Here is a 25,929-nt window from a genome sequence, read left to right as displayed (position 1 = left end):
TTTGCCCCCAGAAACTTCTTTTTGTACTCCACGTCTAATCCGTTAAGGGCGATCCTGACGAACTCCACTTCGGGGAGTGGTACTCGGCACCAATTCCTGGCCGACTTAAACCTTGTTAAGTACTCCATTGGAGACTCGTCGGATGCTTGAGCCATCCTGGCCAAGGATGATACGGATATCTCCATCCCTGGCCGATAGAATTGTTCATGGAATTTTTCGACCAACTCTTCCCAACTCTGCACAGAATTGGGTGGAAGATTAATGTACCAGGCGAAAGCTGAACCTGTCAGTGAAAAATTAAACAAACGTAGTTTGTAGAAGTCGCTATTGACGTCTCCACACTGCGCTGTGAACCGAGCCACATGTTCTAATGAGGATAAAGACGACTCCCCGGCAAAGAGGCTGAAATCAGGGATCTTAAATCCTCGTGGGTATTCAAACCTTTCTACATAAGCCGGGTATGGATGAATGAATTTTGGAAACTTCGGCCCTTTCTTCAAGGCCGAATCAATCATTCTCTGGACTTCGGTCATGTTTACGGAAGCGGCTTCTTCTCCCTGGCTTGGTCCCTCGGATCTATTTCCTGGTCCACCTCTTCTTTCTAAGGTGATTGGTTGCGGTCGGGCGGGCCCTCTCTAGGCTGGTATTGGCACATTCGTCGAAAGCTGCCGAGATGGGCCGACCTGGCCATCTTCGAAAGCTTTACTAACTAATAGTTCGAGCATTCTGGTCTGTGTATCGCTGTTACTACGTATTGCTTCTAGCAAATCATTCATCTTCTGACCGATCGACTGCTCGACCTGACGATATTGTTCCTCCAGTCGTCGCCGAATGAATGTCCTAGTTGGTGGATCGGAACCTTCTCCACCATCGTCGTCACAATCTTCCACAATCCCTTCCATGAACATTCCAGCCGTTTGATTCGGGATTGCTGGGTTGTGAGGTTGCCCGCCGAGACAGATTTCATTCTCTCGGCGTATTACACTTGTGGCCTCGGGCGGCGCAACTGTGATCGGATTTTTTGTAGAGTGCAAATCCTGCCCAAGGCCTTGCACTGGCAAGTCAGTCGTTGACTTTCCCATGGTTGTTTTCTGCTTCGTGGACCGTGTCTCAATGGTCATGAACTCCGAAGGTTTAGTACAAAAGTCCCACCGGGCGTGCCAAAATGTTGACTCTAAAAATTACAAAACCTACGTGGCGCGCAGGCCGAATAACTAATAAGCTAACTATGTCCTTCGGTTGAATGCGGGGCGTGCCAACTCGTCGGCCGAGCTCGGCCGAAGAGTAAAATTTGCTGATGTCGCTCTGAGCGCGTTGCTGACTTCTCTATCTTGCGATTGCGACCGAGGAAGGAACACTCTCGGTCTCTGGGTTCTATAGCCTGAAGACAAGGCTGCTGATTCTGCGGAGTTCACAAATCGTCAGAGCCCGATTCGGTCACTGTGATTTTATTCGTGAGAGTAAAAGCACGTCGAATCGAGACCAACCTGTATGGGCACAGATACTCAAACGTGATGTAGGTCTTGATGGTAAACGTCGTTCGACCGTCAGAATGCCGAACCCTGAAACCCACTTGCGAGTATCCAATCATAAAGCCACTCGGCGCCCTGTACGCCGAGCAATGTGATTCGTAACACCTGACTTTGCCGAGAGGGCTAGCAAGGTGACCTCTGCCAATAAAGGTTCGAAAACCCTTCTCGGCCGAGACTTAGATAGATAACCGGTCGACCTCGACGCAGTGCTGTTTATCCAAACTGAAGGTGCTTCTCGGTCGGCTGGTTCTGCGGCAGCAGTGCTGTTTATCCAAACTGAAGGTGCTCGCCGGGCGCTTCCACAGTGCTGTTTATCCAAACTGAAGGTGTGTCGGTAGAAAAAGAAAAGGAAAAATCTCAAGGTGTTTGAGAGGTTTTGCGCAGGGCAATTGTATGATGATTTTCAAGGTCCTTGAATGTTGCATGATCTCGTGTATTTATAGTACCCCATTCCTTGAAACCTCATCTGATTTGGATTGGGAGTCCTTGTCCCATTTCGATTCTGGTTCGAACAAACCTACTCCCACTGGGATTCTGAATCTTCCTCCTTTTGAGGCTTTATTTCTTGCTGGTCGAGAATCCTGGTCGCACCAGGATTTCCTCAATCCTTCCTACTTATCTGGACCTCTTGAGAAAGGATCCGGCTGACCCTGCCAGCTGGCCCGGGTTTTATTATTCGGCCCATAGCATCTGTTATTACCTTGGGCCGAGCACATCTGACTGCTCGGCCTAACCAAAATATTTTGGGCCCAAACAATAACTATACCATATAATGTGCGAGGCCAGTCTCCAGTGCAGTTGCATGCACTCCTGATGAGCTGTACATGTCTCCTATATGTCAAGCATAAGAAAAAAATAAGGCCATGTCAAGTTGTTTATTAGGCTGCGGGCGTTTTGATATTGAGTTCTGGAATTTGATTAATTGTGCGTAGCTAGCATATATACAGTGTGGAATTTCAGTTCCAAATATTATATCCTTCTCGTGTCATCCATATAATATAGTTTATGATATTCCATTTAGTACGTATAATTTGGACAAGTTGCTCTTCAGATATATCAAGGTACGTTCTCAATTATATTCTTTCAGATATCTCCAAAACACACTGGCAAATCTTACCATTAAATATTTTTTTAATAATAAGTAATTTTAGAAGAATTAGCTACAATAAATATATTTTGACATTTGCTTTGCAATAATGATTATTTTTTCTGGAATTAGCTACAATAAATATATTTTGACATTTAGCTTGCAAAAATGATCAATTTTCAGTAATGAGAACATTTTGATTATATTTATATTGACGGTACAACAATGATATAACTAATGGTAACACAACGATAATATATAAAATAACGACTGATCATTCTACAACTAAATGTCAAAATATGTTATTATAGCTAGTTGGCCATTATTTAATTTCATTCTCACTTTTACATGCAAGACTTGCAGGTGATATTTTTGGCTAAAAATATAATAGATATGGGATTTACAAGCATGTCCTGTACACGTTTGTCGAATATATATATTGAGAGAGAGGAAGTACACTCACATGCAAATTATATTATCAATGACAACAAACATAAAGTTTAAAGGAACATGCCACATAGACAAATCTTTTAGTCATCCAAAGGATTAATTCCTAGGCAAAAAATAAACACCAAAGACAAATCATTTGTTTGGCAGCATACTTACAAAGATATGTAACCATTGATAGGAAAAATACTGTATACATCTTAGAGTAACAATTTGATTAAATGGAAATTTTTAATATGATCATTATAAAACTTTGATTTAACAGAGCTACACAAGCACACAGAACAACAGAAAAAAAAAAATTTAATTCTCTCAAGTACAAAGATTTGGCACGGTGATTACAACTCTTATGGGATGTTAACACAGTGAATTCAATGACATTACTAATTCACGTGTCAAAATATAAGTAATAAATTGATATCAATAGATAATATTTATGACATCAAATTGGTAGTTTGATTTTTTCCAAACAAATTGGTAGTTTAATCTGTTGGACTAATTTCTCCTGACCAAATTAATTTGTAGCCATGAGAGTCATAGACGGGATATATTTTTTTTGTGTGTTGGAACATGGCCCAGTATCAAAAGTGGCATAACACAAGTGGTTGAAAATTTTATTTTTCAAGTATCCAACAACTTATATTATGATACTTGATGTATCGGACCATGTTCCCGACATACTCATCAATTTTTTTTTTTTTTTTGAAAAGATATGGTAGTAGATTCATTTACTGCAAAAGAGGTGCAGTACAAAAGTTACATCCAGAGCCAGTTACGGCATTACATTATCCTCCACAAGTAAGTCAGTGACAATACTTGGGGGAGTAACATCCCATATACAATCTTGTTGCATCGAGAGACTAACACGTGCAAGGCTGTGAGCAACCGAGTTTGCTTGGCGACGAGTGTGGGTAATTTTACCTTCAGTGATCGAACGGAGGAGCACCTTGATATCTTCTACAATTTGCCCAATGAATGACAAATTTAGAGATAAATCGCACAACTCCTCCACAATCTGAAGTGAATCGCTTTCAAAATAAATACATTGAAAACCCCTGTCAACTGCCCAAGACAAACCCGCCTTAAGGCCATTGCTTCTGCTTGGAGAGGAGAAAAAAACATCCTCTTCCCTTGCCACATTTTGCCAACACAAAATTACATGTTTCATCACGAACAATGGCACCAAACCCGGCCACATTTCGTTCCCCGTTCTAGGCCCCATCAATGTTCATTTTGAGGCGCCCCGATGGTGGAGCAACCCACTTGGAGAGAATTTGTACCCGAGTACCGTGACCTGGCACCGAGGTTCGAGCGAACTCATACCACCACATTGTAGCCCGATTGACACTAACATCAGGAGGGTCCGTCCTGTCATTCCATAGCTTGCCATTTCTTGCGCCCCATAACGACCAGCAAATCATAAGGAAAAGCTCAAAATTTTGCTTTGAAACTAAACTTGCCACATCATCTATCCATGACAGAATGCTTTGGTGGTGTACATTCCTCAATAATGGTCTAAGAATTGACGCCAGCCAGGCACACTTTGCAAAAGGGCATTCCTTCATAAGGTGGATGGTGGTATCTCCATGACTGTAGCATAAGACACAAGCCAAGTCCGTTGTTATATGTTGTTTTGCCAAAAGTGCTCGAGCAGGTATGAAATCATTGGTAACCCTCCATAAACACACCTTCACCTTTGGTGGGACATTTGCATTCCACAACCTGGACCATAGCTTGTTTGCAATTTGCTGTGTTGATGAAGAGGCCCCATGGTTAGATGGTTGTAACCATTTCCGAGCAAGGTGGTATGCGCTGCACATTGTGAACCTTCCATTTTTCTCGTAACACCACGCTAATTTGTCCAGTGGAGAGCGGATACTTAACGGGATGGAACGAATTGAGGTGTCCTCTTCCTTCGAAAACGGAGATGGTAGCAAATCAATCTTCCAACGATGTGTAATGGGGTTGATAAGTTTGTTTACGATTCTCAACGTACATCCTGGTGGCTTGGGAGAGAAGGGTCCAAATGATAAAGGAAGCAGCACCCAAGGGTCGTCCCAAATACAGATGGTGGTGCCACCTCCTACCTGCCAACGTGATCCCATTTTAAGTACATTTCTTGCTGCACATATACTCTTCCAGCAATACGAAGAGCTAGGATGCAAAGGTGCTTCCAAAAACTGCTCATTTGGGAAGTATTTCTCCTTTATTATGTAAGAATTACATAAGAATTAAGCTAACAATTGTTAGAAACTGATATAAATATAAACTTGATGTATAACAAGTATCCCAGATTACATTCATGCAGTTTATATATGATACCTGGAGCAGTCATCCTTCTTTGTTGAAATGCAATTCTTCTACTTGTTTAAGACCTTATGTTCCAAAGGTGATAGAACCCTTAATCTCATAACGATACTTCACAAGTAGGGAATTGGATTATATATATACAGATTTCATCTGATTTCCATCTATCGTGGAAATCAGTTACTGAGTTGTTGGGGTTAACCCAAGTCAATCTGCTGTTTCATCCACTCCATGTCATGATGATCCACATGCAGTGCATTGTGCTTTACAGATTGGAATATGGTTCCCACGTTCAGCATGTATGATTATGCATAGTGGACAGCAAGGCCACTGCATGTGTATACTGACAGATGACTCATAGACAGCAAGAATGCAACTTCCAGTTGCTTTGTTTATTTGCATGCGCGTGTTGCAATCTGTGAACAAAACTCTGCTGCAATTGCAGCAGATGATGATTAAAAGTAAGATAGTTTTATATACTTATAATGTTAGTCAAGTCTAATTAGGTATCCAACATTCTCCCACATGGACACAGACTAAACATTATAATCAAAGTCATGCCTTTCACAACACTGATACCTCATGTGATCACATCAAGTTTCACGCATACTAACTTCCTTTCAACTACTATAATTAATTCAAATATTTGAATTCCAGAAAATCATGTGTTTATAGACAACACAAGCACCCTGAAACCACAAATACTTAAAATTAATATGTAGAAAGAAACTTTAGACTTTTCAATGAATTTAAATTCCTTCATTCATTCAAAACAGTCATTTCATGGATCAACTTTGGAAGATCCTGATGCATTCATCGAATTGCATCCCTCGAATTATTCATGTCCAATCATCAAGACACTAGAATAGACATATACATGCATACTGTCAGCAACTCAGACAACCAATAGGCTCAACAAGCGCATATGATTCAGTAGGTCTTGATAGTGAACAACATAAATAACATTCGAAGACATATTTGAAATATACATGTGACTTACATCAAGTTTTTCTCACTCCCACACTTCAGCAGATTCTAGAGATTCAAGCACTCCCATCTTAGAGACATGATCCTTGAATACTCCTACTGCCAATGGCTTAGTCAAAGGGTCAGCTATCATTGAATTTGTTTCAATATGCTCAATCGTGATTTCACCCTTTCTCACATGTTCTTTCACTGATAGATATTTGATGTCCATCAATCTGTCTCCCTTTCACTTAATTCTAGGAGATCAGTTATTGACATGGCTATGACTCCTAATTGGTTTGAACCCACGTTTAGGTACCATTCTCCCACTTTTGAATTTCCACTTATCATGTTCCTTGTCCAACGTATTAAGCCAATCCCTTTGTGATCACTCAAGTCATGTCAACCATACAACAACTCACATCTGCCATGAATAGCTTCAAAAGTTGAACCCCAGAAAATTAGTACTTCTTAATTTGTACTAACACTCTGAAATCACATCCCCCAAAACTACTCATGCATGATATTAACAGAGCAAACAAACATATTTAACATGTCTATTATTTACACTCCCACTGATCAAACCAAACATCATTGTCAAGCCATTGTTTGGCTCCAATGATAAGCCTTTTACAATAACCAGCTCATTAAACCTCGGTTTGATTAGTAATTCATCATTTCAAACATTGCATATATATATGAAACAACATCAAATATGATACAATCATATTCGATCCTTTATCAAACTCCAATGAGTTTGCCTAATGCTTCCAACTGAGCCTCAATTCTGCCTTATGCAGATAAACTAGTCATTGAGTGAATAACCATGACATGCAATTTTATGTAACACCTTTGGGCAAGAGACATAAAATATCAGTTATGCAATCTTAATCATGCATCCTTATTTGCAGAGCTATTTCACAAAAAATTCAAGTTACAACTCAAATCATGTCTTTGGACAAGGGAACAAAGTTGACTTTAAACTTTTATAAAATACTACACACTACATCACAGTTCAAGCCATTCACTATTTCTTTCTTTTGAAAGATTGGTCTTATGCAATGAATTGTCACTCACAAAATTCAATTAATAATCCCTTGAACAAAATTTCCTAATAATTCCCACTTTGGTGAAGATTTATTCAAACATTTGTTCAAGTATAGAGATTATTAGTGTTGAAAACCTGCATAAAACTTTAGCATTTCAATTTGATTGTAGAAATCATCCAAACGTCAATTGAAAAACCAATTTTCTACACAAGTAAGTTATAATTATAGATTATTTTCACATGTATCAGGAACCTTGCAACCTACCAGCCATATTCAAGTTCAACATAAATTTACTAAGCTACAATCTACACCAATGCCTATTGCCAATACATATTTAGATATCAAGAAACTGATTTCAATCATATACCAGATTTCAATCAGATATCGATCATCGTTTGTGAATCTGAAACAACCATGACTACCAATTCTAGAATGATAAAAGCGCAGCTTACAGTGTTTTAATCTTCAAACCATATATTCCTTTTCCTGCTGTGAATAAAACTTTGGCAGCAGCATATGGCATTAGAACAATTAATCATGCTATAGAAAAACTGTAGCAATCATCATACGAATTTTATACATGCATAAAGCATTAGGATTTCTTATCATAATAAACAAATAGCACAAGTTCATAGCCGAGGTATTCACTGAAGAAGACATGGAAAAATCGTTGAAATGCATGCTTATAACATACCTTTAGTTAAAACTATAAGCAACCATTCATTCTTTATTGTACACCCATCATTACAAGATCTTTTCATGCAATTATATCAAGTATATGGCAGCACCATCTGCTGTCTTCTGACAGCACACATGGGAAAGACTTGTGTAACACACATGGGAAAGAAGTCTGAAGGTTATACTTTAACAGTAACAACATGGGAATGCTTCTGACAGCACACATGGGAAAGAATGAAAGCATTAAAGTGATACCTCAGCATCTGCTTCTGCCCGCATAACACAGCAGCGGCACAATCTCAAAACGTGAAGATTCCCAGTCCTTAAATCTATCCTGATACGCCAGTTGAAATCATCTGGAGAACTGTAAGGACTATCTTAAGAAGACATGGAAAACTTGAAACAATCATTAGTGATTGTTAAATGCATGTTTATATCACACCTTTGAGTGAAAATCATAAACTGCCTTCCATATTGCATATATTGGCCATAATATTCCACAATCGCAATGATACATCAAGTCTTTGGACTAGACAATTGCAAACTTTTATAAGGAATGATTCATACAATTTATTAACCTTCATGCAATTTATATATATTTCCCTTTTGAGAAATATATGAACATGCTATGAATCTTTTAAGACCCCTTAATAGCCACGGAATACAATAACAATATTCACTTTGATGAATATCAGAAGTACATCAAGCACTGCACTACTCGAGAGATATATAAAATACATTTCAAATATATCATCATACATTTATCATAATAATAAAGCAGTAAAACGAATCTGGGACTTGTTATTTGGCTCTGATACCAAATGTTAGAAACTGATATAAATATAAACTTGATGTATAACAAGTATCCCAGATTACATTCATGCAGTTTATTTATGATACCTGGAGCAGTCATCCTTCTTTGTTGAAATGCAATTCTTCTACTTGTTTAAGACCTTATGTTCCAAAGGTGATAGAACCCTTAATCTCAGAACGATACTTCACAAGTAGGGAATTGGATTATATATATACAGATTTCATCTGATTTCCATCTATCGTGGAAATCAGTTACTGAGTTGTTGGTGTTAACCCAAGTCAATCTGCTGTTTCATCCACTCCATGTCATGATGATCCACATGCAGTGCATTGTGCTTTACAGATTGGAATATGGTTCCCACGTTAAGCATGTATGATTATGCATAGTGGACAGCAAGGCCACTGCATGTGTATACTGACAGATGACTCATAGACAGCAAGAATGCAACTTCCAGTTGCTTTGTTTATTTGCATGCGCGTGTTGCAATCTGTGAACAAAACTCTGCTGCAATTGCAGCAGATGATGATTAAAAGTAAGATAGTTTTATATACTTATAATGTTAGTCAAGTCTAATTAGGTATCCAACAACAATATCACCAACACAGTGTTAGGATTACCAACATGAAAAAACAGATCAGTAACAACCAAATCATAGCATCACATTAGTCGCAAGGATGACTTAACTGATGGAGTCGCCATTGAATGAATAACAGAAGTAGTCTTCTACTTCCAATACCTCTTTATGAATTCTACTAGCGAAATAGGTTTGTAGTATTGTGAGATTTCAACGGTATGGAAGTAGGGACTGCCTCTTGGTTATATAGCTAGGGTTTCAACCAATTCCACCCTATTAACGGAAAGGATATCCACCCTAATCTTTTCTAATCAATTAGAGTCCCATCATGACTCTTATACCTTGTATTCTCTTAATAAAAGGGCCATAAATTGATTGCAAGTAATTAGGACTCCAATATGTTTATTCCTTTAAGGCTCCAAGAATCATAAAAGATTTCATTAACTTGATTACCAAGTCAACTATTCTCTCAAAGATTCTCGGCATAATTCATTGTCATTCACAAATGGTTTTACATATTATTGTTGCAACCAACGAGCACAAATCAATCTCCACCCTTTCTTTGCTAGCATTCCAAGATTGAATGCATATAGATTTCGAAACCCAAGTCCTCCTTCCGCCTTTGGTATGCACAATTTCTCCCACAAGCACCAATTCATATTCCTTTCCCCTTCATCTCCATTCCACCAAAAGGACGTTATCATTCTGTTTAAATCTTCACAAAAAAGCTTAGGGAGAAGGAAACAGCTCATTGTATAGTTTGGGACTGCCTGGGCCATCGTCTTGGCCAATATCTCTTTTCCTGCTGCACTTAGTAATTTTTTCTTTCTAAGTCTTTTCCATAGTCGGTCCTTCAAATACCCAAAACATTAGCTTTTGTTTCTTCCAATTATTGTTGGCATTCGCAAATATTTTTCATGGCGTTCCACCCGCTTGACCCCATAGTAGCAAGTTTTGTTTGCACTTGTCTTTTGACATTTTTTGCTAAAGCAAATTTCGCTTTTCTCCAGATTGTTCTTTTCCCTGATGCATTCTCATACAACTCGAGAATTTTCATGACATGGTAGCACCCTGTCTCAATAGCACGGCAGAATAGAAGACTATCTCGGCAAAGAGTAAATGTGTTGAATGTTTGATGTATTTTTCATATCTGAAACCATTACACGATGCAACATATATGGCAGAAGAAAAATGTGAAGAAGAAAGGAGGACCATGGCAGCTAAGCCAACATAATGATGACCTCCAATCCCACTAATCTTAATCTATTATCTAACTTTAGCTTTACAGTGAAGAAGGGCCGAAAGTAATGGATAAAAACAATAGATGATGGAGGACCGAAAGCAACAGCTAAACACCAACAGCAGCTGAGTTGTTATCCACCCTACTTTTAATAATGACACATCCAATACTCCCCCTCAAGCTGGATCCAAAAGGTTGATAGATCCAAGCTTGCCAAGAAGAAGCTGAAACTGATGAGAGGCCAATGATTTTGTGAATAGGTCCGCAAGTTGATCCGAGCTCCTTACAAAATGCGTTTGGATAACCTGAGATTGAACTTGTGTACGAACATAGTGACAATCGACTTCAATGTGCTTGGTTCTCTCATGAAAAACTGGGTTGGAAGCAATGTGCATTGCAGCCTGATTGTCACAGAAAAGGGACATGGATTGATGATTGAAAACACCTAAGTCACACAGTAAACCTTTGAGCCAAATTAGTTCACACGCAGTAGATGTCATTGCCCGATATTCTGCCTCAGCACTGGATCTTGCAACGACAGTTTGTTTTTTGTTTTTCCATGAGACAAGGTTGTCTCCCACAAACGTGCAAAATCCCGTTGTAGACTTACAATCAATGGAATTGCCAGCCCAATCTGCATCACAATAACCTGTAATCTGAGTGCTTGCATTTTTCTTCATGATTATACCACGTCCCACAAAACCTTTTAGATACCGAAGTATCCTTTTGACTAGGTTAAAGTGCTCCATCGTGGGAGAGTGCATAAATTGGCTAACAATACTGACAGCATAGGTAATGTCGGGCCTTGTGATGGTCAGGTATATCAACTTACCAACCAACCGCTGATAATAACTTATGTTTGGAAGAGATTGACCCTCTAAGCTGACCTTAAGTTTAATGTCAAGAGGTGTAGGGACCGGTTTAGCATCACTCATGTTTGCTTCCTTAAGGAGATCCAGAACATATTTGCGCTGGTTAAGGAAGAAGCCCTTGTGAGATGTAGCCATTTCGATGCCAAGGAAGTATCTTAGAACACCAAGATCTTTTATTGCAAAGCGTTGCTGAAGGGAGTGCTTGAGTTCTTTGATTTCTTCAGGGTTATCTCCGGTGATGATCAAGTCATCAACATACACAAGAACAACCAATGTACCAGCGGTGCCTGAGCGTACAAATAAAGAGGAGTCCGCATTGCTTCTTCCAAAACCAACACTGATAAGGACTGAACTGAGCTTAGCATACCAGGCTCTCGGTGATTGTTTAAGACCATAAATTGATTTGTGCAGTTTACACACAACATCCTGTTTATGACTTTGAGAGTGACCCGGTGGTAATCTCATGTAGACGTCTTCTTCAAGCTCACCATGTAAGAAGGCGTTTTTTACATCCATTTGATACATAGGCCATCCTTTGTTGACAGCCACAGACAAGAGTACGCGCACTGTGTTCATCTTTGCAACGGGGGCAAAGGTTTCCTTGTAATCCACATCAAATGTTTGAGTGAAGCCACGGGCCACTAATCGTGCCTTGTGTCTTTCAATAGACCCATCCGAGTTGAATTTAATCTTGTATATCCACCTGCAGCCTACTATCTTCTTTCCTTTGGGCAGTGGCACAATGCTCCAGGTTTTATGTTGATCGAGTGCATGCAGTTCATCCTGCATTGCTTGCTGCCACACTTGGGATTGGTTAGCTTCTTGAAATGATTGAGGCTCTTCATGCGCAGATATATTACTCAAATAGGCAGTGTAATTAGGTGACAACTTTTGATAAGAACAGTAGTTGGATAAGGGGTGCTTGAGCTTGTACGTAACAAAGTCTTGCAGTCTTGCTGGTGGGTGCCTCTCACGAGTTGGATTTCGTCGAGGTATGGTAGGAAGAGACTCTTCTGAAGGTTCTTCAGGACCAATACTACGTAGAGTTTCATCTTCTACAGGCATGTTGCTGTCGTCATATGAATTCGGTTGATTTAGAGCCACAAGATCCATTGTGTGAGTTTGATCACCCGCATTGTTGAGTATCTCAGTCCTTGGCAGTGGAAACATGTCCAAGATAATCTCCCCCTGACTTGTACTATCCAGAGACTTACTGTAATAAGAGTTGGTTTCATGAAATTGAACATCCTTTGAAACAATTAATCTCTTAAGTTGTGGATTATAACACTTATACCCTTTTTGTGTGGACGAGTAGCCAAGGAAAATGCATTTAGTTGCCCTAGGATCAAGTTTGTCTCGATGTAATGACTGAACATGAACAAAACAGATACATCCAAAGACTTTAAGGTGAGACAAGTCCACCTTTCTGTTCTTGACTATCTCCATTGGGGATTTGAACCCCAAAACCCTACTAGGTAATCTGTTGATCAGGTAAGCTGCTGTCATGACGCTTTGAGACCAAAAACGTTTTGGTACATTCATTTGTAACATCAATGCCCTAGTTTTTTCAAGGAGATCTCGGTTTTTTCTCTCGGCAACACCATTTTGTTGGGGTGTGCCAACACAGCTAGTTTGATGTATGATGTCATTGTTGCTCAAATATTGAGTCATGACTTGGGACATGTATTCTGTGCCATTATCAGACCTTAGGGTTTTGATTTGAGAAGAAAAATGATTTTTGACAAGGTTGTGAAAGTCCTTAAACACTTCCATCACCTCACTTTTTGATTTTAACAAATATAACCAGGTGGCTCTTGAATAATCATCAACAAAAGTTATAAAATATTTATAACCATCAAAAGATTCATTTGTTGGTCCCCATATATCAGAGTGTACAAGCTCAAAAAGATGAGAAACTCTAGACATCGAAGACCCTAGAGGTAGTCTTGTTGCCTTTGACAAATGACAAGTTTCACAGTGGGTTGATTCTTTGCCTAAGTCAGGAAATAAGGTGGATAAGATAGGTTGAGATGGATGAGCTAGTCGTTGGTACCACAAGGTGGAAGCTTGAATGGAGGTATGGATGGACTTTGACTTGGCATGGAACCCACAGGAAGAGCTTTTTGATATGTAATAGAGACCATCAAGGTAAAACCCCTCACCAATCGTCCTCTTGGTTATACAATCCTGAAAAATGACAGTTTTTGGTGAAAAAATGGCCAAACAATTTAAGGAATTTGTGATTCTTCCCACTGAGAGAAGTTGAAATGGAAATGATGGGACATATAGGGCCATAGACTCTATTTGATCAGATATCAGGTGGATTTTTCCCTTTCCTACAATCCTAGCACCTTCACCATTAGCAACAGATACATGTGAAGGATTATGTAGTTTCTCAAATCTATGTAACTTTGACATTTGATTAGTCATATGGTCTGTGGCACCAGAATCTACAACCCAAAAATCATGTAACTCATTTATTTTAAGAGCAGTTTGGAAAGCAGTTACAATACCTTTCAAGTCTGTCTGAGGTACATAATCAGCATCAGCTAAAAAACCTGCAAATTTGCCCATCAATGCAGTAGTACTTCCATCTTCATGATCAACCGATCCATCCTCTTTTCCCTTCTTTTGTTGGAGATACGCTGCGAACTCATTTAAAAGGATGGCAGGATTTGCAGTGAACTGTTGATAGGTATCAACATTGTTGATAGATGAAGATGTTGCAGTGTTGGCACGAGGGTGTGCTCGACTTGTCTTTGGTGCGGATTTATCCTTCATGAAGTCAGGTTTGAGTTCTGGATGTAGGATCCAGCACTTGTCTCTCACATGCCCGATGTTGTCACAATGTAGGCACTTTAAATGAGGGTTTTTTCCTTTATATCTTTTTTCATTTGTCAGGTAAGCCTTAGCTTCTGTCACGTTGGTTTTTATACCATTGTTCATGACTTTTCTCCTTACTTCCTCACGTTGGATAGTTGCACAGATACTAGTGAAGGATGGTAGCTCCGAGTTCATGAGAATGTGACTTCTCAAATCCTCATATTCTGAGCTCAAGCTAGACAATAATTGAAAAATTTTATCTTCTTCAGTTCTTTTAAGGAGCACAGAGAGATCAGTTGTGTGAGGTCTGTACACATCTAACTCATTCCACATGCTTCTCAAAGAACCAAGATGTTGAACAAAGCTTTTACCTTCTTGCTGTATGTTGGAGATATCCTTCTTGAGTTGAAAGATGCGAGCTGCATTGTTTTGATTTCCATACATCTCCTTCACGGTGGTCCAAAGGATGAGAGACGACTCGGAATAGCTGAAGATTTCAGCAATATTCCTTTCCATAGAATTTAACAACCATGACATGACCAGTTGATCTTTACATAGCCACCCTCCATATTCTGGAGAAGAAGCATCTGGTGCAGGTTGACTGCCATTGATGAAACTGAGTTTGGATCTTCCACCGAGAGCAAGACTAACAGCCCTTGCCCATGGCAAATAATTAAACTCATTCAATAATACTGAACTGAGTCGTTGGTTTGGATTGATATCCATTTCAGAAGCGCTTCCAGATGAAGAAGCAATGATACTTCCATCTGCCATTGTTTTTGAAAAATAAACACAGCAGGTTCGATATACAGAACTGGCTCAGGATGATGCCCGCTCTAATACCATGTTGAATGTTTGATGTATTTTTCATATCTAAAACCATTACACGATGCAACATATATGGGAGAAGAAAAACGTGAAGAAGAAAGGAGGACCATGGCAGCTAAGCCAACATAATGATGACCTCCAATCCCACTAATCTTAATCTATTATCTAACTTTAGCTTTACAGTGAAGAAGGGCCGAAAGTAATGGATAAAAACAATAGATGATGGAGGACCGAAAGCAACAGCTAAACACCAACAGCAGCTGAGTTGTTATCCACCCTACTTTTAATAATGACACATCCAATAAAATGGTTTACCGATGGAGCTGCAACACAGATTTTGACACCCTTGATGGTACCTTGGTTTTCATACTGAGCAATCAACGCCGACAATCCTTCGGCACAAAGATAGACGCTTTGCAATAAGAATTTGAGTTCATTCGTTGCCAAACGAGATCCGGTCCTCTTTCTTGATGAAAATATTTTAGCCTCTTGAGCTAGAATATTTTGAGTCCATTATTCGTTGTTTACTATCTGAGAGACAGAGAGAGTATCTCATAGCTCGACATAGTTTGTTAATGTTCCTTTGGAGAATAAACAAGCGGTATGAAATTACAATACTCAAAGAAATCAGGGTTATAGATTGTTGAACCTTTAAATTTGGATGGAAGATGGCACCGAGTGGTTGTATCATTTTTCTTTTTAGATTGGAGAAATTCTGAGGGGATTCTCTCAAAAGTGAAACTCTTTATGAATTTTCTGTTACCTCACAATTATAAGGAGTGATTGTAATAGAATTCATAGAGAAAAGGCTCACTACTATATACAAGAGGAAGTTGGTAGTAGTTATATTTGGGATGTTGATTGATGGTGTACCATACCTTACTTTTTGTATATCTTTGAGATAGTTTCCATAAAAGTGAGGGAAAAAACTCATGAGCTTAATACATGCTTTAATTAGAGTAATTCGGGTCTTCTACTTACATTCCGCGTGTTGTTTAATTATATAGCTATATGGTGTTGATACAGCAACTAATGAAAAACCATATGTTAACCAAAGAGCAATTGTAGTGCTTACATTTTAATTTTGAACCTTATGTTGTGAAAATCTAAAGAAAACGTCATCGTAAGGGAAGGAGGAAGGAGTAGCACTTATGCTATTTCCCCTCCTTTTCTCTTCGCCCCCACAACGCTCATTGTCATTTTTTTTTTTTTTTAATTTATTGTGGTGAATAATAGTCCTCTTTGTCGTGACTAAGTCTTTCTCTTGGATTTGAGTTCTTCATCACTTTTTTTTTTTGTCCTTTTTCAATTCAATCCTTCTCCCAAAATCCTCCATCTAAGGTTTTTTGGGTAGTGTGAATCTAACTCTTTAATCCAGCAATTATAATCAGCTATTATTTGCAATCTTAGTCAACTATTTATACCGCTAACAATAAGGAGAATCTTAGTCAACTATTTATACCGCTAACAATAAAAAGGCTTTTAGGGTGTCACTCTGACTTGTTTTTGACATTCGAAGATCGATTTATTTTATCCTTCCTTTTTGTAGTTAACGAAAAAGAACCCTATACTTAATTTTTGAAGAGCTAACACGATGAAAAATATGAAAGCTGACACATTCTCAGTATCTGAATGATATGTCGTTTAGACACTCTTTAATAAGGTTGAGTTCAAATATATATCTTGCAATGTATTGCTTCATTTCTATCTTACATGTTTTGTTTCAACGGAACGGATTCAGGTAAGCTCATGTTGCCACTGTGAAATGTAAACGCAGTGTATTAGTGTGGATAGAAGTACAATTAGGTTAGGTTGTCTACAGACACCTTGGCCGTTTGTTGCTCCTCGTGTCTGTGTAAGACTCTCAGGAGTTACTGTAGGTCAGATGGCGTTATCATTAGGTCAGCCGATCAGCCACAAGAAAGTAAGAAAATGGAAGGTGTTGGGAAATTGCGAACCTCAAAAATTCATGGAAACAAGAAATTACCAACTGATGATGTAGTCAATACATAAGCAACAATATCGTTAGACCATTGTACAGAAATTGTTGGATCCTCTCATGCATGTCCATTAACTCATACCATACCGACCGCACCACACTAGCGTCCCATGTTAAAATATCAAAAATTTTGTCTACATATCCTTAAGGACATTACTTGGTTGCTGCAAATTCATCAACAACACCTGTTTCTACTTAACTACAGATGACCATGTGTCTAAATAATTGAAATTTAACACAAATTGCGCACATGTCCATCTATGTGGTTGGGTAGAAGCAGAAATATTGCTGCTAAATTTGCAACAGCCAAGTAATGTTCTATCCTTAGTTCATTAACACGAATTTGTGTCATGTAAATTGTCATCAGATAGTACTCAAGAGCCAAGAGACCACGTGCCCTATTCTCCGTTACGTTATGACTACTGCCTTAACGCGCACGGAATACAAAAGAGAAGGAAAAAAGTAGGTCCGCGCATGCATCTCTCTTTCTGAGTCTTGAAGCATGTATCGTGTACATGCAATATTTGTGGTATTTTCATAAAGGAAATTCACTCTTGTTTTTGTGGTAATTCTTTCCACTTTTTGTTCTTTGCCATCTAATATTTATAGTAGGCAATGTCCATAACCCTATTGTCTTGTCGGTTGAATCCCCAAACCAGCTACGACAACCACTCACCCCAACCGTCTTTGTCGGCCGCAACTCCCTTCATCACCAACGGCAAATTTTTTTTCTTTTTCTTCTTTCTCTATTTTTCCATCGCCGGCAAAGCCGCATCAGTCTCTTGGATGTTCGATTGTTTCTTCACGTCAATTCATGTCTTGGCGTTTGTCGTTGACATGTCGATTCGTATCTCGATTCTATCGATCAGATCTCTTCATCATCTCTAAATTCCGAAATTCACAGAAAATCTTTATTCTATGACAGGCTGGTTCGATCACAATCTATTTTGCATGTTCAAAGAGAGACGAAGAGGGAGAAAGGACGACGAGAGAAATAGAGAGAAAAGTAAGATGGATTTTTTGGCCATAAGGGCAGCGTCACCGACGAGATGGTGTGGTTGGGTGGGTGGTTGTCAGCATAGTTTGGCGTTGGAGTTTGGAGGCTGTTCGATGCTTGTTTTCTTTAATTTGTAGTTTTTATTTATAAAACCTTTAAAAAGGTTAAATAAGGAGTTAAATTGAGGAACACATGACAAAAATTAAAATGAAAACATAAAGAAGGTATAATTTTGAGAGAGATTTTTCAGTGTGTTCGGAATATGGAGTGAGACACCAAATTACACCAGTAGTGAGATACTTGTGTTAAAAATTAACAACTTAAAAATAAAACTTTTCACCACTTCTACAAACATATGATAAACCATATGTGTTTCGAACACAATAAAAAATTTCTCTAATGTTTGAGATAGCAGACATGGGGCCTTTTAATCATGACATTGTTAGGGTCAAAAGTGAAGTTAATGCCGTGCACGATTTTACAACTGCAACCGTGCAAATTATTCCAATAATGCTGCAAAACCATAATAACTAGATAAAGGAAATTTTTTTTTACCTAACCATTAAGTCTATCATGTATTAAAATACGAGTATCCATCGTCAAATTAACTAATATCATAAAATCAATTGATAATAAAAGAAAAAAAAGTTCAAAATTATTTCAACTGTCAGAGAAACCAAAAGTTAAATTTTTTTTCCGAAATGATATTCGTATTCTCAACAAATATCGTCAATTATTTTTGGCTATGCAGTATGAATTCTTTAAGTACATGCAGTACTCTTAGGAGTTCATCAACAACAATATATACTTGTCAAAATATAAGCAGAAAATAATAATATTTGTGTAACAATAGTTACAATACTGGTTTGTCATTAATCTACAGCTTACAAAGTTAGATCAACATCTAACCGGTTTCTGCACTGTATTAGTATCTGTACTTTTCTTTTCTTTTCTTTTTACCAATAAGTTTTCTTAAGAAAAAGAAAAATGCCAAAGCATTAAAACCCTAAAAATCACATATTTAATGATCTTTGGGAGTAGAACTTTCGTGTTCGTGCATAGAGCATTAAAGCTAAGCCAGTTCCCAGAAAACAAAGGCAGCCCCATATAATAAAAGTGCTTCTGTAGCAAGCCATTCCCATGCACTTCCCGTCACCGTCATGATTTCCTTCTTTGCGGTAAAGAATAGCAGACAAGTATCCAAACACAAAAGACCCGATTGATATGTTGGCCACCACCACATTGTGGTTCACTGAGAAACTCTTGGTCCCAAACAGCTCTGTGGTTATGGACACTGCGATTGAAGTAATAGCTCCAGTACAGACTCCTATAATTGCTGTGCTGATGAAAAGTGAGAGGTTGGCTGGGTTGAGAAGCAAGAAGAAGGCTCCTGCTATTGGTGTCATTAATGCAACTACTAATGCTGGCCTTGAAATCATATACTTACTCCTGCAAAAATGGAACGATAAAAAAAAAAAATTACATCACCCACATATATCAAATGTCTTTTCAATTTATCAAATTATTCGCTTGTCACACAGTCTGAATCTCAACCACTGTTACGTGGGACAATATAACATGTCAAATATGTGAATTATGAACAAGTGAACATGAATAGACTATTTCCAACCCATGAGATAAAGATTAAAATATAAGCTTTAAACCCTCCCCCCACTCCTTCTCCAACCATTGGGCTAAAATAAGTTCAAGAAAAAAATATATCTTTGGGCTAGATTCTTCTGAGGATTTAAATCTGATTTAAATTATTTTGAACCCACCAAACTGTTATATTTCAAACATTTTTTTTTTGTTTTTTTACTTATAATCTAACGGTTATGATCAAATGAGATCAAATCTAATGGTAAAAAAAAAAAATTTGACGGTCCAAAATTAAATCTAATGTCTAAAATAATTTAAATCAAATTTAAATTAAAGTTTTATAACTATACGTAATTGTATGATTTTTAATTACTTATCAGAATTTAAATATTTTTAGATTAAAATGTTCATCAAAATAAATTAGGATAATCTATATAAATTTTATTTTCAAAAAATGTTACCGAAAAAAAAAGTTAGGCTAAAATCATTATTTAATATTTTCGAACTAAAATTTTAAGCCACAAGAGTTAAAGAAAAAAAGCAGTTTCTGGGTTATGACTTAAAATTTTCTAACTTAAATTTTTAAGCTTTTTCTCCAAGGGTTAAAGATAGTCTTAATATATAGAGCATAATTGATGTCCTTCAACAAATATTGAAATTATGCAAGTGGTCATCTACCACAATGATGATGAAGAGTGTTGCTCTTACACACATCGTGGGTTCTAGCATCTAACAAATATATCGCTTGATAAATTAAAAAAACATTATTAAAATTATTAAAGTAAAAATAAATGAGAGAGGGAGGGAATACCTTGAGAAGAAGTAGTCCAAAAGAGAAGGCATGAGACGGCCAAAAAACCCAAATGAAGAGGATAAAGAGACCAAAGAAGAAGTCCTAGACGATCCCCGGGACTCTGAAATCTGTCCCAAGTTGTTCAAGAACACCAACCCAAGTGTTGCACTGAACAAATAAACAAAGAAATATAACCAAAAATCAATCCTTGTCACCATCAACTTCACTCCAATCTCCTCCCTACAACCAACTTCAAGAACTTGTCTAGCATCTAATTCTTCTCCCTCTTTCACTCCCACATTCTCTAAGCTCCCCGTTTCGTTGTTCTTCTCATCTATGGTAAAATTATACACTCTTCTCTCTCTTTTTATGTTCCATTTTTTTGAAAATACTTCTCTCATTTTATCCACAACCGGGATTACTAATGGGACTAATAGGAACAATCCGGTTCCTATTACATTATGCAAAGGAGAGAACCCGCTAGAAATCGACCCTAAACTGCTAATCACCGCGTAGATTCCTGTAGCAATTGTTATGACGAACATAAAAACAAACCCGGCTTCCATGTTACTTTGCCTTCCCATCAGATCAATGTCTCTAACCAATGGCGCGACGATAACACACACAACAAGTGGCAAGAGAGAGTTGAGAAGTAAGTAGGCCTTGGCTCTTCTGTGAGGCGAAGACGAAAATGCAGCGCCAACAATATCTGTATAAATCTTGGCGCTCAATCCTTGGTAACTTGTTGTTATCCCCACGGCAATTTGTTGATGACATGGGAAGTTTCTAATGCTGACAACATAGCACACAGTGTTGATCCAGCAAATGCTATTTCCAGCCATAACAGTTAACAGGAAAATCTGCCAATAGGATGGCGATGGGATTTGGTTTGTGATGAAGAGGAACTGGACGCCATACCCGATAAACCCCAGTAGCGAACCGATCATGAGGACTATCCACAGGGGTAAGTGGATGGCAGCAATGCCGGAAAACCATCCGAGGAGTTTTCCGGCATCTGAGGCGAAGGCGAGGTTATTGAGCTGTAGTTGGGACATGGAGAGGACGTTTTTGAGCTGGGAGGAGTAAGCTGGGAAGTTGGTGTTCGTTCCATTGATGGACTGAAGCCATATGATTCCCACAAGGCTTAGCCATTGGAGAGCAGAAGAAGAAGAAGAAGAAGAAGAAGAAGAAGAAGAAGATGATGATGACATGACGAAATATGAGGTGGGTTTTGATGCAATTAGGATTTCTGTTTGTTTACTGGTGATTTGCAGGTGCATAATATTGGTTTATAAAGCGTCGTGTACCTATATGTTAGGCTTTGGAGAGGTGGTAGGACGAGGAGAGGGGTTTAGTGTGAAAAGAGCAAGCAACTGTCAGAAATGCTGGCAAATTGAGGAGGACCATAGGAGTTTATATGTCCATTCGTTTTCTGAGTTACAAAATTGACTGCTAACTGGGGTTAGGAAGGGTGAGTGTGTAACCATCTATATAGGGTTTCTTCTAAAATTTGTTTTTGTTAGGAAGGGAAATTGAACGTTTATTTTATTTTATTTTCATTATTTCATCAACCCATTAGTAATGGAAAAACTAAAATGAAAAAAAAATGGTAGGTTTTGTATTTACTTTATAAATATATCTTTCCTCTCTTCTTGGTCTAGTCTTTTCCCAATTATTTTCTTTCAAAGTCATGTAGAAACAGAAAATATGAAAGAACGGAGAGAGGTATAAGAGACTTCTACACGCTTGTTTCGCCTTCTCTCTCTAACATTTTATCTAAGGATAATAAAATAAAGATTAAATTTTTAAATCAAATTTGCAAATCAAATGATGTGTCACTAATAAGAAATAAAAACGTTAATCAACATTTGAGTAATAATTCAATCATCAACCATTGTATCATTTAATTACAAAATTTAATTTTTCTAACATCATCCTTTAACTAAATTTCGCATTACTCGTGAAGTAAGTTTTCCTCCCAATTTTGTGACCTTGACTTTCTCATTGCTTCTTATCCAAACAAAGCTTCAAAACGAAGGCTATAAAATCCAGGTTATCCCTAACCTGAGTGCACCGCCCAACACACATTTCTAACCAAAAGTGTCCTTAATCTAGTCATCTTATACTTTAACTAATGCTTCTTCTCAATGTTAAATGAGGCTCTACATTTGAGTCCTCTGCCATCGTTGATTTAAAAGGTATAATTTTGGTTAAAAACCATATGACCCTATAACTTCATAAAAATAAACAAGAATAAAGGGTAACTTTCTTTCAAACAAAACTGAGGGCAAACTTCATAAAAATAATCAAATAAGAATAAAGGGTAACTTTCTTTCAAACAAAACTGAGGGCATGTGTTCCTTCTAAGGAATGAGTATTATTTGTATTGATTTTATATCATTTGCTTACTAAGATTAAAGAATGAATAAATAAGTGAGTTCCCCATGAATTTTGAATATAATCGATTGATTCTCTCATGTTAACTGAATTTCGGTATAGACTTTTGAATCGTCCTTATTTGGAGTAGGGCTTCTTTTTTTTTTTCAAATTAATGTTAAAATAGTTAGGTAAAGTAACTAGTATATTGGATTGATGGCTCTTTTCTATCACTTGTAAAAGTCACATTGATTTTGGCCACTTGCAACCGACCAAAAGGGTAAGAGTAAAACAATCAGAGGTTGATTTGCTTTTTAAGTTTTCTTGATGCAGAGTAGCTAGGTATAGTAGTGGTTGTGCTTATGCCATGTGGTTCTCTAATGACCACCACATTCACAATCAATGGTTTTTATTTCAGTGTGATAGCTAGAAACAGATAAACAATGAATTATAGTGTTAATAATTAAGCAATGAGATGTAAAAGAGCTCGTGAAATTAGTATAAAGAAGATTTTATTTTTGAGAGTTTTAACGAAAATTTTGCGGTACTATTCATTTTAACGAAAAATTATATTTTTACATTAAAAAGTCAATCTTGGTACTATTTACTTTACTCTTTATTTTATCCTTATCATTAAAACTCAAAATTTCCAAACTTTTTTTATTAATTTTCTTTTTATTTTTTTGTCAAACATAAGCTTCATTGATAAGAGAAAATGTGCAAAAAATTAACTTAATAAAAGCTGCTAGTACGCCAAATGGACAAAAAAAAACCCCCAACAAAGCACATGATAGTCCAATTACTCTGTCGGTTGACAAAAGTCATCTTAGGCTCTTAGCACACCTTCGTTTGAGCGAGCGACTCGCTCTCGAGGTCAAAGCACCAATCATGATGCATATACATAGAGAGAGTTTTGTAATTGGTTAATCCGTTGAAGTTGAAATAGTAGATAAAATTGTAGAAACAAAATAGTAGGAGAATTTTACGGTTTGAATTGTTGTGTATTATCCTCTCCATGAGGCTTGATGTATACAAGTAGAATTGTCTACGTACATGGAATCCCTAATTCTTTTTTTTTTTGTAAGGCCCCATAGAAATATGCTATACTGAAGTGAGCAAAGCTAAAACAATCGTAGTATTTATATCATTTGTGGGTGCGGCTAATTCCTCATAAGGTAACTGTATGATTAATCAAGAAGGAAATCTCTAACAATACAAAAGTTACAATTATACTTTAAATATAAATTGTTGACTCACGCCAACACTAGTACAATTAATATTTTAAGATAGTGTTTATTAAAATTTTTTTAAGTATGACCGTTATACAACCACATGTATATAATCTTCAGTTATAACATAAGTATGTAGGTTTAAAACCTTGAGAAGATAACTACAACACATAGCTGCGTTAAGATCTCACCCAAAAAAAAATCTCGTACAGTACAGCTTTGGAATGAGCCGTGTGCAAGTTGGTGGGTGCAACTACATACACATTATGTGATATAGACAAGATGGTAAGGTTATGACCATGCCATCAAATTCTATATCCTAGATTTCGTGCTTCTCATACCATGAAAAGACAAGGGGCCATGCATCTTCTTAAAGACAAGAGATAGGGAAAGGCCCATGTTAATGTATGTTACAAATTAATCGCGTGACATCATCCATGAGAGCATGTAGGCCAGTTAGCTAAAAGATTTCATATATATCTAAAGAATGGGAATTGCCCATGTGTATGTCATAATCTAGTTAATTTACTGTATGTAGAATAGGAGGAGAATGTGAACATAGTAAAAAGAATGGCATGTAGTGACGGCTATATATATTTAGAGACCTTTTAGACAAGCATTATAACGGAAGAGATTCTCATTTTTTCTTAAATGTGATTAGTTATGAGCCCACACTACATTAAACTTAAATTATCTTTTTTTAAGTTGCACCTCATAGATCATCCTAACAAAATATTAGCCAAATCGAAAATATTTGAGGCATCTAATTGAGTTTAAAGAAATTGACGAACACTGTGTTTTAAGAAACATTGAAATTTTATTGTGATAAATAAATAGGCAAATAGTTTCGGATTAAATCGAATTTTTGTAAGAATGATCTATGAATCGAGACTTACAAAACAAAATGGTTCGAATTGTTGAAGTTCGATATGAAATGGGTCTCACAATTAATTCCTTTTTTTTTTTAAAAAAAAAAAACTGAATTACTTCTTTGGCCTTTTGTTTAATTTTATTTTAAGGATAATAAATAATAAATATTCTTGATAGACAAATTAATCAAAAATTAAAATTTTTGAGTGAGGGTTGTCATATATGTCATGCTTCCGAAAATTATCCAATCATGTGTTAAGAAGTTTTTCCTCTTATTAAGGGTTTGATAAAGTGGATGCTAATTAATCATAATTACCTTCCCCTATGTAATTACCTTTGGACCTCCTTGCTAGTTGTCTTTTGATACTGACATGGCTTATACTTCCCTGGCTACCAGAACATTGTGCTCAAGATGAACTCTTTCTTTGAGACGTGACAACCTACGTTATGGCTAATACACATAGCCTTAGTTTATGTCTAGGGGTTTTCACAAATAAACTCACATTTCACAGTCAGAAACTTTTAAAGCACGGTTTTGAAAAAAAAAACCAATGAACACAATTTTACTGCCCTTGACATTCACAGTTGATATGTAAGGGCCGGTTTGTTTTAATTTATAATTTGATTCTTGAAGTGTTTCTCACTAATATTAACAGTTATCGAAAAACATGCACCAGTTATGTATAATTTCTAACATAACAAAGGCGGCTTAATTTTAGTACAATCATGATAACCACCTAAGAAGAACAGTAATAATTTCTCCGTATTCTTTTGCTTTTTGCATATATTGGACGAATTCAAGCAAAACTTTAATTCCCAAACTAATAGTTAAGCTTTAGATTAGGGACT

General features: G+C 37.3%; 1 protein-coding gene across 1 annotated transcript; it reads right to left on the bottom strand.

Moving 5' to 3' along the window:
• Positions 1–19,021: 19,021 nt before the first annotated feature.
• Positions 19,022–22,197, bottom strand: LOC137742779 (protein NUCLEAR FUSION DEFECTIVE 4). Its single transcript, XM_068482727.2, has 2 exons — positions 20,624–22,197; positions 19,022–19,662 (listed from the first exon to the last, which is right to left on the bottom strand). Exons 1-2 carry the CDS (start codon positions 21,883–21,885, stop codon positions 19,227–19,229), a joined length of 1,698 nt encoding a protein of 565 aa, XP_068338828.2. The 5' UTR covers positions 21,886–22,197; the 3' UTR covers positions 19,022–19,226.
• Between the last annotated feature and the right edge of the window lie 3,732 nt (positions 22,198–25,929).

Source organism: Pyrus communis, chromosome 11 (assembly GCF_041283825.1).
Source record: "Pyrus communis isolate YQ-2024b chromosome 11, ASM4128382v1, whole genome shotgun sequence".
Taxonomy (NCBI): domain Eukaryota; kingdom Viridiplantae; phylum Streptophyta; class Magnoliopsida; order Rosales; family Rosaceae; genus Pyrus; species Pyrus communis.
The sequence above is the reverse complement of the archived record's forward strand: the minus strand, read 5'-3'. Positions and strand labels throughout refer to the sequence as shown.